Raw genomic sequence first — 14878 nt, 5'->3', positions numbered from 1 at the left:
TATAGAATATATATAGTCATAATTTTACATGTCAGCATTGAATTAAGTTGATTTTAGGTGATGTGAGAAATCCATCTAACCTAGTTGCGCAACTTTTAACCACAAAATCGGTTCACATACTTGAAATTAATCATTCCACAAGCTAAGTACGTGTATTTACTCGTATTGATTAATACTGAATCTCCTCAAATTCCCTCCAAATATCAGACAAAATTTATTTGATTTCCGTCTGAATATAGGATGAAAATTAGTAATTGAAAGTATTTTAGTGAACCCAATCATTGGTGTATGATTTCAATATAAAACAGCCCAGCAAACACTTAAAAACAAAACAGAGATGCAAATAGAAGCTTAGGATTTATTAGCCTAAGAAATAAACTAGTCTAGCTAGGTAGTTCTAACTTTTATTTGTAGCAAATTAAAGAATTGAAAAGTTGAGACAGAAACAGCATAAATGTCCACACTCTGAAATCTTCTTGTTGTTTCCCGAACGTTGTTGTTCTTCACTGTGTCTGTGGAAACATCTGTTGTGGGAAGTAATTGGACTCCGGTTGGATCTCCTTCATGTCTTCCACTGCATGATGCTGAATATGCCAATCTCTGTCTGATACAAATTGTCTCGCCATTATGGCTGCTCGGTTTTCTGCTATCAATTCACGCAATGCTGCACTGCATCTTGTTGACAGATCAGAAGGAGAAAGCCAAGAATCACTTCTAGATGACAGAAGAGAGAGAGCACACCCTCCTATATATTCAAAACCTTCCAACCATTACCAACCCATTTCATATCATCAAACATATTTACACAACATCAACATTTCCTACAACACTATACTAAATTTCGTTTGCTTCCTCAACAACTATTTACCATAATTTGTTGCTGTCTGATATATTTGAGTCTCAGAATTGGATTCAAACCCACTTAATTCAAGAAACCCTAATTTTGTTCCATCTTACTCCCCAATACCCACTACCCCTATTTAATAAGATGGATATTTAGTGATTCTATACTTATAAATATATACCTATACACCGTCATTACAAAACGTTGAATATTTTTAGCTTAAGCTAGCTTATATTTAGTTTTCAGTTTTGGCAGGAACAAGAAAATATAATAAAAATAATATGGTATTTTTTTTCATAAAATTTGTACTTTAACTCAACTCTAGATTCTAAGAAACTGAAGATCATTTTTATCAAAATCTTTTTCGATCAAAGCCTCCATGGACGTAAATACAATGTGGTAATGAAATTCTCCAAAAGAATGTATGATTGTTACCTTTAAACAATTTATTGAATTTGGGATTCCGTATGGATGCAGCAGTGTAAATTTAAGTATACAAAATGAGTTAGATGTGAAGTTGAACTAGATTAAATAGTTACAGAAACTATATTAGTTGAGCTAATTAATTAAGAACAATCAAGCATTACAGTACATGTCAAATGAAGGCTATCTTAAATTAATTTATTTATTGGAATCAGCACCCATCACTATAAAACTTTTAAACTTGGTCAATAACCTAATTTGGTTGACACTTGACATTACTACAGAACAAATATAAAGAAAAATAATATTACTAGTGAACAAATATAGAGCCTAAAAACTGGTTAATATAAGCTTTATGTTTGATATACGCATAATAATAGTGCAAGTGTTTCAGAAATTTCACATTTAATAACTGCTACCATTTTAATATTATATGTAACCTAATACGAAATTCTGGAAGTTTATGTGTGAACTACGAGAAAAAGTAAGCAGAACTTATCTAAGATATTGTTTTCGCATATTGATCAATAAAGAGAGAAAGTATTGAATGATCTCAATATTCTGATATGCATTTAAGTAAAACCTTCAAAAACTATGAGAAGTAAAATAAGCACTTAAATACTCTACCAAACAATTGGTACTACTCAAATAATACCCAAGTCCCAACAATATTCAGAAAATACAATTTAAAAAACTAAAATTATATGAATTTTAAAAAAGAATCTCAGAAATGTAATTGATAACAAAAGGTGAAGATTTCTTTTCACCCAGTTATGCCATTAATGGTGGAGCTAAAGAAAATAGAACATCAGCATGCTGGGTAGCAGAATGTATTAATGAGGAAGAATTAACAGAAAATTTAGACAAGAATAAGAGTTACATAGCTGATTATAATGCCTTAATTAATCCCGTCTAAGTTTTGTTAAATTAAAAATCTGACACTTAAGTCAATGTTCTAATTATAATCAGTATTTTAGTTTCTCTTCTTTGTGCTATATCCACCAGCATACTCATCCAAATGATGTTGTAAACTCACTTAACTAAATCATACAAAATAATTATTAATTTTTCTTCTTACTTTCTCTTCATAATTTCACAATTTTAGCTGATGACTTGTTAATATGCATTTTCATGGCTCAATCAAAAGCACCTCACTGAATATTTGAAATGAAAGAATTACTTTTCTTTATGAGCAAATTTTTATCCAAATTGTTTGAAAGTACTGTAGCTTATAAATTAATCACAAATCATTTTATGCACAATGTCTCATAATGCTGTAAGTATTATAAGTGAACTTTACATTATTATTTTACAAATTTAAGTTCAAAACATTATAAATGAATCAACGTCATTTACATCTCCTTCAAAAAATAATATAAAGAATTAATTCTTGAAAATTTGTTCAATCCAAATTTCTCATATAACAAAATTTAGTTGCATTAACTACAACAACTTAGTAGTTTAAATAAGTGTATAAAATTCATTTTTCTTTTGCATTAATTTCTACATATTTGACTCGAGGCCGATTGATATATAACTGCATACTTGTTTCAGAGAATGATAAAAATAACTACAGAATAAGTCAAAACAATTAATAAAATTAGTTTACTAACCAGATTTTATAAATCAGGATGATTAGATAAGTTAACCTCAACAACAGCTATAAGATCAATACATAACATTTATCATGATTTAAGGAACAAACAAAAGGTTAAATTGCAATTTAATTTTTGATTCGTGATTCACTATTATACCATATCAACTTCACACACTTCTATTTATATTGGTCAAATTTAACTTCAAACCTAACATATTTAAAATACCAATAATTAATAATGTAAATTAATTATATTGTAAGAAAATAAATAAAGGTATCCAAAATTTAGAGTTTAAAAATCCGGAGACTCTAGTAGTAAAATTTAAAACAGATTAAAAATGATCGTCCACAACCAACTAAGGACATAAACTTTAAAAAGTCAAATAAAAAAATAAAAATTATTCAAATTAGTAAATATATATGATTTGTTTAGGTTGATAAAATATGTTTGTAAAAGTTTATATAGAAAATCATGAAACTAAATTTTTATTATTTCATATATTATTCTCCATTCTCACTTATCTTAAACAAACACCAAATAAGAAAAGTAAATCAGAGATCCTTTTCTTAGATGAAATGGCTAAAAATGTGATGGAAGAAAGAAAGAAAGTGTTGTAAAAACTTAGAAAAAGGTGATAAAGCAAGAGTGTACCTTGTGAAGAATTCCTTGCAACAGAATCGTGGGAGCTCTTTCTTCTTCTCTCATTGTGACCTGCTAGTCTCCTCCTGCAACTTCTCTTTGAATCATCAAACTCTGACACCACGTGAAACCTACAAGTCCAATTACAATATTTTCTATATAATTAACAAGATCATAATTTTAACTTAAAAAAAAGTAATTTCCAGCTCAATGAAATTAATGATTTTTCCTAACTTTATTATTCCGGAGTTAACACAAAATAATGAGCAAAAATATGCGAGATTTGTAAAGTATGCACAGGAATAATAGATTATTCTTTGATAAGCTACAGCAAAATAATAGAACCATGACAACAAAATGATAGTCGTAACCTTTACACAACACAATATTCTTGAATTTTAAGCTAAAGAGAAAGTTACTGAAAGACTGAACCCAAACAAGGGTGAGTAAAAGTTTTTGTGAGATTAAAGAATATCACGCCTTCGTTCTTCAGAGATCCACAACACAGACAGCCAAAAACAACAAAAACCATACGAGAAAGCAAGAAAATCACTTTACGTTCGTACATAATTCACCTCACCACAAAAAAGAAATGCTCTTTCACTTTTTTTCTAAGAGCAAACTTTCGTAAAAAAGGAATCAAAACGAATTTCGGACATTTTTCTTAATTCGAACATCTCTCAGAATAAATCTCTCGTATGTCGGAATATGTTTAAGATGTTTTTGTCCATAGAAAATTTAACAATCGACAAAATCACCGGATCCTCTCCAATATCACAGTAAAAAAAGTTAAGACAACTTTGGTTTCTTCATGTGCAACCACACATACTAAAAATAAAAGGTTATGTATTTTCTATCTATATATACTACATCCTTTTCACTCTTTGTAGCTTTAAAGTTTGAGATTGTATCAATTTGTCTAAATTCTTCGCATTATGGGAAATCTGAGACAAATGTCATTGATTTGGCTGCAGCTACGATCACGATACAGTTAGAGAAAAGACAAAAATCTTTTTATTATTATTAATATTATTATTATTATTTGAGAAAATGATAGAGGTGGTGACCTGCTACACTGCTGACAGAACCTCTGCTCCAACCCTAAGACCACAACTTTGGGAGCCTTGGAGTGCATCTCACACACCTTGTGCCTCCGGTGGTAGTCCTTGGCGTTCACCAGCGCCACCTGGCACCCTTCCACCTGACACCTAGGCACCGTCGCCGTAGTCAACCCGACAGCTTTCACCGCCGCCCCGCCACCGGAATACCCTCCTTTCCCACGCTTATCCCCCAACACCAACCCCCCGCCGAAAGTAGCAGCAGCAGCAGCAGAGGAGACGGTTCCAGTTCCACTAGCGTCCTCAAAGTAATGCCTCTTCCCAAGCTTCAAGCACATGAGGTGGGGGTCGGGGTGCACGTGGGACCCATCACCTCCGTACGGATGTTGCTGCTGCTGCTGCTGCTGGCGGTGTCGCAAAACGCCGCCGTTTTGAGGGAGGAACATGAGAGCGCTGGCGAGCCCGGCGGCCTCGGAGCGGTTGGCGGCGGAGCCCTCCGGAGCGGTGAGGGCAGTGACGGGGGCGTTGAAAGCGTTGAGGAACCTGGAAGGGGTGTTGTTATTATTAGAAGTGGTTGTTTGCCATGAATCCCAGGCGAAAGCGTTGGCGTTAGTATTCCCATTTTGGTCTCTGTTGGAGAGGCAGAAGATGTTCCCTCCGAACTCCATTTGTGTGTGTGTTTGAGAAAAAATGAAAAAAAGAAGAAAAGGGAAGAGCGTGTGAAATAGGGAAGCTATGAGAATAGGGGTAGGGTGGTGATGATGGGGTTGGAACAGAAGTGGAAGGGACGAAGGAGCATTTCTGAGTGAGATCCTTTGTTGTTGGTGTGAAAAGAGGAAAGAGAGAGAGAGAGAGAGAGAGAGAAAGAGAGAAAGAGAGAGCTTAGAGGTTGTGTTGGTGTGTTTTGGTACAATGGAGAGGGTTTAAAGTACCCTCATGAGGAAAGCTGCAAGGGCTAGTGATTCCTAGAGAGAGAGTGAGTTAATGGGTGGAGTGCTCCGAAGACCACACGTAAGAACAAACCGAGTCATGATAGTAAACGGATCCAAGTTAAAGCATGAGAGATGAGAGATGAGAGATGAGAGATGAGAGAGAGAGTGTGTGTTTTTGTGTGTGAAAGAGTGATAAGACACAAGCGGGTCAGAAAGCCCTCCCCACAGATATTATGGAACTGGGTTTCGCGGCTCAATAATGCTCCTCTCTTTCAAAACCACAATAAAATATTATTTATTTTTAGTTTAACACTTATATATATATTATCTTTTTTATAATAAATAAACCAACAAAATGTTTCTTCCTTTATATTAGTTTCTAGCTTATCATTATTTAAATATCCACTTTAAGTGTTCTTAATGTCTCGCCTGTTTTATCACGAAATTTTCTTCAATTAAATAAGGTTAATACATATATGAAGTCAACAATTAAATATTTGAATTTTTCCTCAGCTTCTTTCTCCTTTTTCTCTTACACCTTCGTCCTTTTCTTTTCTATCTTCATTTTATAATACCCTCGATTTATTGTCTTTCTCATACCATTTCTTCTTCTTATTTAATAAACAAAAATATAAGAATTCCCGATATAGCATTTTGCAGCACCCAGATTTATATATCTGGTAACTTTTACTGTACCAGTTCGTGTTCCGGTTGGATTGGGACAACCGAATCGACGCTGTCCTTTTGTAGTTTTTCTTTTATTCAATTCTTTAGAAATAAGTTCTATAATTTTCAATGGATATGTATTGTTAATTTTGCTAATTATTTAATTAGTATATATTTTATGATTAAAAAATAATTTATAACTTAATCACAATTACCTAATTAATAAATATTGTTAAGTTATTAAATTTAATAAAATTACTATTTTTATTGCCTATTTGACTAATGAATATTATAATAAATTTATTGTAATTAAAGTTGTAAATACTAAATAAACTATAATAATAGATAATATTCATTATATAATTAATATCTGCATAATAAAAATAAAGTAAAAATAATTTAGATTAATAAATAAATAATTACTACTTTAACATAATTGATTAGATGAATAATTCGATTATTATAAATTTTATTTACAGTGATTGCTCAAGATCATGGACTTTTCTTGTTAGGTGTTACGTAAGGTGGTACAAATATTCCTTCTTATTAAAGACATCTAGGTTGTAAGATAAAAATAAAAAAAAAAATATAGATGTATACTAGTGAAGTTGTACAAGGATGATGTACTGAGATAAAATATCAATATTTTATTATTTAAGTATAATATTTATGATCACTCAAATTTCATTGAAGAAAATAACATCTTTCTAAAAATATTTTCTCATTTATTCCTTTTCTAAATATCGTGATAAATAATAAAGTAAGCCTCTCCAATCAAAATTTCTTTTAGAGTAAATTTCTCTTTACTATTTTTCTTGAGTTAGTTTTTGAAAGTGTTTTTTTATACATAGGGCAAAAAGTTTTGCATGTGGTCCCTTCTAAGACAAAGAAAAATCTCTATTAATTTAGGATTATTATATATATATATATATATATATATATATATATATATATATATATATATATATATATATATATCATTATCATGTTCTTTTATATATAGGTTTATCTACGAGAGTAGCAGAGTTGAAAAGCTTAAACTTGACTTTAAACAAACAAGACTAAATAAATAATGGAAACTCTTACGTTTTTACAGTATATGTAGAAAATTTGAAAATAATTTTTGAACTTATGTATCTTTTAGATGGTTTGAGATATGAAATTGTAACGGTTTGATATTTAATATTGATTTTGATGTTGTAAATTGTTTGTAGATTAAATTGTTATTAGAGGTTTGATTAAGTTTGAATTTCAGTTTCAAACTCTTATGGACAATGTTGATTTATGATTTCAATAAAAAATCTAGATTGTATTTGAGTAATTTAGAACTCTGTTGATATTTAGTTGTTTAAAGTTGTAAATTTTCTTTATGATATTTTCATTTAATTGAAAATTGTTTTCTCAAGTTAAAATAGAACAAATTTTTAAGATTGATTTTGATTTTTTTTTACCTAAGCAATAATTTTTTTTCTTAAGCGAACATAGTATTAAAATTCAGTCTTGTCTTTGTCCTAATTTTACTCAAGTGAAAAGAATAATGTAACTCAGTATTGTCTTTGTCATATTTTTAATATTTTTTCAATTAAAGAATATTTTTTTCAATTGTGTTAGAAAAAGAAGTAGGTTTTGTTAAACCAATAGAGCAAGTGAATTAACTTTTCTCATATTTTATAAACCCAAAATATACTTTTCTTGAAACAAATTGATACAAGAATTAGAAAAGAAATCAAATATGATAAAGATAGAGGAAAAATATAGATGAATATATATTGGTTCAGATTGCACTAGTTCTACATTCACTCTCAATTTTTCCTCCAAAATAATCAATTCACACTAGTACTGATAAAAATCAAAATGTGGACATTAGAAACAACAAAAATAATCACAAAATATTATTTCCTTGAAATAAAGTCTAAAAAGATCGTACAACCTACTTTAAGCAAAAGACTAAAAAAACATTTTTGTTCTAACAAAGTTAACTTACACAATGACTACTGGGAAAAGTAGAAAGAGAAATCTGAGTATCAAGGATACAAACTATCAATTCAGTCTAACAGACAAATATTCATGAAGCTTATAAATAGAAGATCTCTCAAGAAGAAAATCAAGAGGATAGCTCAAGAGCAAAAGAAAAGCTTACAACAACATATGCAACCTAAAGAGAAAGAGCTCAAAAAAAAGAAGAATATATCTAAGCTGAAGAAAAGAGAAGAGAAGAGAAAAAAAGAAAAAGACACTCTCGAGCTTAAGCATCAAATTTCTTACTAATGTAAGAGAGAAGAGAGAAACACCTGCGAGTGCTTAGTCTACATTGTATTGTAATCAAATCCCCTCGTAGAGAGATTTAGTCTGAATTATTTGTAAGCAATCGTTGATTGCAATTCTGAAGAGAATTAAAACACTTGCAATTGAACTTTGTTTGAGTTGAGGAATCTAGGCGCGGTAGTCTAGTACCAGGAGTGGTTCGAATACTCGAAGGAAATCTCGGCTAAGGTTGTTGAGCACCAGGAGTGGTGATAATACTCATTTGCAATCGTATGAAGATTATAGTGGAACCCTCAACGGAGGAGACTAGACATAACTTAGGTAGAGCGAACCAGTATGGAATCTCTTGTGTTATTTTCTCTTCTCTTAACTAAACGATCCTCTTGAAAAACCTGCAGTTGAGCTTCATATTTCAACATACAAGAACTTCCAAGCTAAACAATCATTTCTTTTTAAGGAAGTTCTTACAAAACTCTGCAGTAGAAATATTCTGAATAGCACAACAATCTTATCAACACATATACATATATTTCAAGTCGAGTATCTAATCTTTCAAAAGAACATTTCAAACACTCGATAACGTGCTATATCAGAAGGGTTGCAAAAAATGTTTTCCATTAACATTATTCAAACTCCTCCCCCTTTTAGTGTTTTTCAAGTACTTCATTTAAGGTACAGAGAAAATTTGACATAATTTCAAAACTTGCAAACGACAATTATTCTTCTTATCTTTTCTTTAAGGAGTGTCTTTAAATTGATGCTTCAAAAACTAGTCGTTGTAATTCCTTTTTTGGGCATTGAGTAGTGTTGAACTCATTTTGAAAGTCTTCTTTTTCTGCTATCATCTATTAGGCTTGATTGTTGAGAATAACTCAATGTGCTTAATGAAACATTAATTTTTCTTTTTTTTTTCTTCACACAACATCTTTGATAGCTGGTAGTACCTGTCTCCTTAGGTTGCATTGTTTTTTACTTCAAAGAGTTATAAAAGACACATTGTACCAAGAATACAACTTGGCTAGAGTTTAAATATGCTTATTTCAGCATAGTTTTCCAACAATGCAACTTTAGCTCAACTCCTCAAGAGATATTATAATGAAACATTCATTGGTGAAGAAATTTTCTGCATCAGATAATTAAAGTTCAGGAATATACTTTAGGTTTGCATCAACTTGATGTTTGTTTACACTTATCTTATAGTCATCATTAATAACTTATCAAATGAAGTGGAAAGTTCTACACAGTTCTTTATCAAGCAAAGTATTAAGATTCGACGATCCAACATTTTTAAGATTAGATGATCTAATACACTCCATCAGATAATCTAATTCCTATCAGACCACATGATTTTTTTTTATGATAATAAACACTTTAAGTGATGTGTATTAGTTATACATATAATCTCTTTGATTTATGTGTTGATGTAGCTGAAGGTCTCTTAAACAAATTTGTTTTTGTCTTAGATTAAACGACCATAGGACCTAATCTAACACATTATCAAAAAAACATTTGATACTTTAAAATAAAATTTTAAATTCTGTTCTTGTGAATTTAATGAAGATGTAATGATCAAAATAATTTTAGATAATAATTAAATAATCTTATGAACATTTGATTTTGCATAATGAAGGAGAGATTGCTTTCATTAATGCATTGCAGATCTTATCACAACTTTTCTTTTCGAGAGTCTACTATAAAGAAAATGTAGATACGAGTTTTAATGTTGATACATAAATGAACAAAATTAAGAGATATCCAATCTAGAGCTTAAGTAATCATATTTCAAAAGCTAAATAAAGAGAATGAAAATAGAAGAAAAATAACAAGTTAAAAAAAAATAAGAATATAAGAGTATTCAATAGTGATTAAGTGAAAGGCTTTGTAATATGTTTTTTCCTATGAGCTTAAAATGTGCTTTTTGTTAAGAGTTTTTCTTTTTATTCTTAAGATTTCTTAATCTCTTGGGAAGTTAAAATTCTTTGTAGTTTTTTTAAAGTTGTGTTTGATGATTTAAAGAGAAAGGCAAGTTTTAACTTGATAGATGATTTATAAGAATCTTTTCAAAGACTCTTTTTAAAGTTATCTGTCTTATGTTACTTTAGATTTGATATTATGCAATAAAACTAAGATTATGAAAAAAAAAAGATTCGTTTACTTTGTATTTCTTTCTATATTAGTTGTCTATAAAATCATCTTAAGTCCAATTATTGATCTATTAACCAAGTTTCAACATGCAAAAATACAAGAAAGTACTCTTTAAAAGACAATCATCGTTAGCTAAACATATTAAGTATTATTTAAACATTTAATCACTCCAAACTAATAATTCAACATATCTTTTAATAAAATCATCCAAGTATTGTTTGAAACAACGTCACTTCTGACTAAGAACTTGGAATGTAACCATTCTTTAATAAAATTGTTTTATAATATCTTATTGATAAACATGAAGATGAAATTATTCTCAAAAATATAAAAATATTTAAACATTTTTGTGAAGTATAATATTAGCTTAAGAATGTATGTCATTTGGTTATGATTTCATTTATCAAATAAAGTAAGAAACATCTATATCTTACAAACGTGTGTTTGTCCCCTTTTTTTTGTCAAACAACACTTAATCAAAAACATTAATGATTTGTTGAATTTTATTCTATCACTAAAAATCATCTACTAAAATATTCGTCAGTAACGTAAAAATTACCCATAACAACGTATATGTCAATAAATATTGATAAGTAATAAGTTACACACAATAATTTATTTGTCAATAGATTATATTTTTGACAAATTATATTTTATTAATATAAATTAGTCAATAATTTCATTTTATCTAATAGTGAAGAAAACCTTTTCTTCCATAAAAAAAACATATAACCTTCTGTTCAACTTTTATGATGTATTGAAGATGATAACTTATTTGCTCCATTTTCAAGACATTTACATATATTTAAACATCTATATATAAATCATAATTCCTTATTGGTTTTCCTGTGGTGGTAGAGAGGGTTTCTTAATTGATTCTGTTGGTTGTTGGCGAGCATTCTAGTTTGGAAGACACTCATGAGAACCCATCGTAGTAAGATCAATAATTATATCTGCAGGAAAATCGTACATTGAACAAAAACTTATTAAGTACAAGATCTCACCATTTTGTAATATAAAATAAAAGGAACTTGGTGGTTCGAAGCTTCCTCCTAATATTGAAGTCATGAATGGAATTATAGAAGTTAGCTAAATAGAGTACTTTTCCATAAGGTAGCACTTTTCCATGATACCTAAAAATCCAATCAATACCTAAAAACCCTAACCCTAATTCTGGACCACTTTCTACTCTTCAATACAGAGAAGCTTCTCATACCATTCTAATTTCCTTCATTTTTACTGGGTCTACTCATTTTTAATGCAACGTGGATTTTCAGAAACTTCAGTAAGGTTTTTCTTTCCTTAACATACAATTTTTTTAAATCTTAAATCTATTGTTTTCGTAAAACACAAATACAACTTTTGCTTTAGATCTCTAATAAACATTTTACTACTTTTTGTTCTCTAAATTTTCTTACTTTATATTTGGTCTAGCAATTATATTATACCATATGATAAAAAAAAAATCAAGAATCACTTAAGAAATGCAACATAATAGTGGGAATGAAATATAAATAAACATTTTCAGAGACCAAATGTAAATATTTTAAGAACTAATTGTCAAGAAATTTTAAAAGCTTATAAATTATCAGGGACTGAAAATATTTTATTTTAAGTAAAATAAAGTTTACAATTTCTTTACAATTCTTAAAAAAGTTGGGAATACTGTTGATATGAAAAGAACGATGATTCTTATATATAAAAAAACCTATTACTTTTCTCTCTCTATATATATTTAACTTATTCTTATATGTTTAAGAAGTTCCATATACAATTTTTGTTAGATATACTGTCGGAGGTTTTATTACTTCTAGTAACGAAATTGAGCAAGATATATTTTTTTCCTTTTATTTGCAAAATATATAAATGGGGTATTGGAGATTTCTGCCAAGTTATGTCGAGAAGGAAGAAAAAATATAGACAATTTTTACTTTTAGCGGCTCGTATTATTCATGTCGATTGGTATCTTCAACCTTCCCAAGAAACACATGTCCATCCTATGGCATCAATCTCATAAAGAAACATTTGATTGAGCGCCTTTATAGAATACAATTTTCTCTAGTTTAGACTAGTGAGACTTAAGAGATGTTAGGCAATGACTGATCATCTTTGGAAAGCAACGTTGTTCTACGTTAAAACCATTGTTGTGCTTATATGAGCCATGAGCTCCCGATCCTCGATTTTCATAATATTTAATAGGGTTAAATATGTTTTTAGTCCCTAAATTATTGGTCGTTTCTGGTTTTCGTCCCTGTTTCAAAGTAAGGTACAATTTGGTCCTCATTTTTTTCGAAACATTCGTTTTAGTCCTCGAAAACTAAACACTGTTTAAAAATTTGGTCCTCATTTAGCAACAAATGAGGACTAAAACCAAAATTCTGAGGACTAAAACGAACGTTTTGAAAAGAATGAGGACCAAATTGTACCTTACTTTGAAAGAGGGACGAAAACCAGAAACGGCCAATAGTTTAGGGACTAAAAACATATTTAACCCTATTTAATATTTGGTCAATCAACCATTCTAAAGCTTGACCATCAATTTCCAAGAGTAATTTACCTTATTAACCATTGGTTTCAAAATGACTCTCAATCTCTTAAACAATTTCGCCCATTTTTTGATACCCATAACATATGCCCCCTAAGAGAATACTTGTTCATATCTTGAATGGATAAGTACTCTTTGTTAAGAAAAGATCGTCTAAAGAGACTAGATTGTCTAGCAACTCACACCACCACATGACCCAACTCCCTCCAAGATCAATCTTAATCTCCACTCCCTCTGCTCCTTATAACATCAATCAACACCCTCCAAACCTATTTCATGGCCATTACTTGAACTATTATCCAACCCTGCTTCCCTAACACTAAATCCTTTTAATCTCCACCCCTCACTTCCTACATTCCCACTAGCTCACCACTATCTTGAGACATATACTTGAACCACCACCAATTACAATCCTAATTTTAGTTTTCTTTCATATCAGGCCTTTCTTGACTTACCATATGATGTCATTGTTGCTCTCCCACCACCATTTGATATCCTAATATGGTAAAGATGCCTAAGTACATGTAACTAGTTGACTCCATGATTGTTGTTCGACCCAATGATGAATACAAGCTTTTGAATGACCCAACTCCTGCTTCATTCTCGACGCTATAAGACGATATTGATACATACTTGGTCGAGCTAAACACTGCTCTACAAAAGTCTCTAGAGGATGCCAAATGTTTACCAATTGTTAGTTTTTTTCAACCCAGTCACGTTTCCTTTTATCCATCTGTGTCCAAGATGCTCCATGTACCTATAGATCACCCTAATCTCACTTTACCACTAGATTTCAACAAAAATCTATCTATGATGTTTCTCCACCATATTCACTATGATTCTCACCAATTCTTAATTGTTTCATTGTGCCCGATCATATTGCCCAATGTCTTCCTCCAAAACGTTTACGAGCAATGAAGAGAATGATGATTAAAAGATTAAACGTGACTCATCCTGCTCTCACACATCCCACACTGGCCAGTCAGATAAAAGAATGGACTGACGAATTCCAATCGCCCTACTCTAAGTCCGATGCATTTTTGTTTTTGGTAACAGTGCATTTTTAAAAACCCTAATGTGCCAATTCCAACATGTACTCTCTTGACGAGTTTGGTCATCGAGAACTGCCACCCAACTCAGGAATTTTGGAAAATTGTCACATTCATCATTTTGACGATTCCCTTATCACATTCCTCAAACGGGCTAGCTCTTGTCAACACGCCTGAACCAGATATTTCTACACTCATGATTTCTTATCCTACTTCGCTACTCATAATGCCCCTACCTGTTAAACCTTTTGCTTTATCCACCACCACATCCACCTCATAATCCATACTCAACTAGGTTACTTCTCTTATCGCTGAAAACAATGCACGTCAATAATACAAGCTTGTTACAATGTTAGATGCAAATGAGAGAAGATAGGAAGAGAATGTGGTTGCAATCATGAACAATCTTCATGATTTAGCAAGTTAGATCCTCGCTCCAAAACTTGATGCCTTACCAATGTCATCACCATTGTCGATTACTCCACTGCTCCACCCACACTTGGCCCCTGATGTCCTTTCGAATCCTTATTAATGTTTATCAAATAAGGGGGGGGGGAATTGATGTTAAACACTCTTCTTACAATAATCCTAAACAATTATTGTGTTTAAATTTGTTTTCTTACTTTGATAATTTATCTGCTCTGAACAATATTTACCTTGCATCTTTATTAACTATTGCTTTGAACAATGTTTTGTTACTCATGGGAAGTCATT

General features: G+C 30.8%; 1 protein-coding gene across 1 annotated transcript; it reads right to left on the bottom strand.

Annotated features, from left to right (window-relative positions):
* Positions 1-247: 247 nt before the first annotated feature.
* On the bottom strand, positions 248-5663 carry LOC124828571 (squamosa promoter-binding-like protein 7). The gene is made up of 3 exons (XM_047301905.2): positions 4572-5663; positions 3517-3635; positions 248-745 (listed from the first exon to the last, which is right to left on the bottom strand). The coding sequence occupies exons 1-3, from the start codon at positions 5228-5230 to the stop codon at positions 504-506; spliced, it is 1020 nt and encodes a 339-aa protein (XP_047157861.1). The 5' UTR covers positions 5231-5663; the 3' UTR covers positions 248-503.
* Between the last annotated feature and the right edge of the window lie 9215 nt (positions 5664-14878).

Source organism: Vigna umbellata, chromosome 5 (assembly GCF_029865625.1).
Source record: "Vigna umbellata cultivar VRB3 chromosome 5, Vumbellata_1.0, whole genome shotgun sequence".
In the NCBI taxonomy this organism is placed as follows: Eukaryota; Viridiplantae; Streptophyta; class Magnoliopsida; order Fabales; family Fabaceae; genus Vigna; species Vigna umbellata.
This window is presented reverse-complemented; position numbering and strand designations above follow the sequence as displayed.

Bases quoted from the DNA above. Each gene is read 5' to 3' on its own strand.
- LOC124828571 (XM_047301905.2), bottom strand. From the start codon at position 5,230: ATGGAGTTCGGAGGGAACATCTTCTGCCTCTCCAACAGAGACCAAAAT. The intron at 3,636-4,571 runs GTCACCACCTCT...TTGGACTTGTAG, and splicing joins TTCTGTCAGCAGTGTAGCAG to GTTTCACGTGGTGTCAGAGT. The intron at 746-3,516 runs GTACACTCTTGC...TTGAATATATAG, and splicing joins TGCAAGGAATTCTTCACAAG to GAGGGTGTGCTCTCTCTCTT.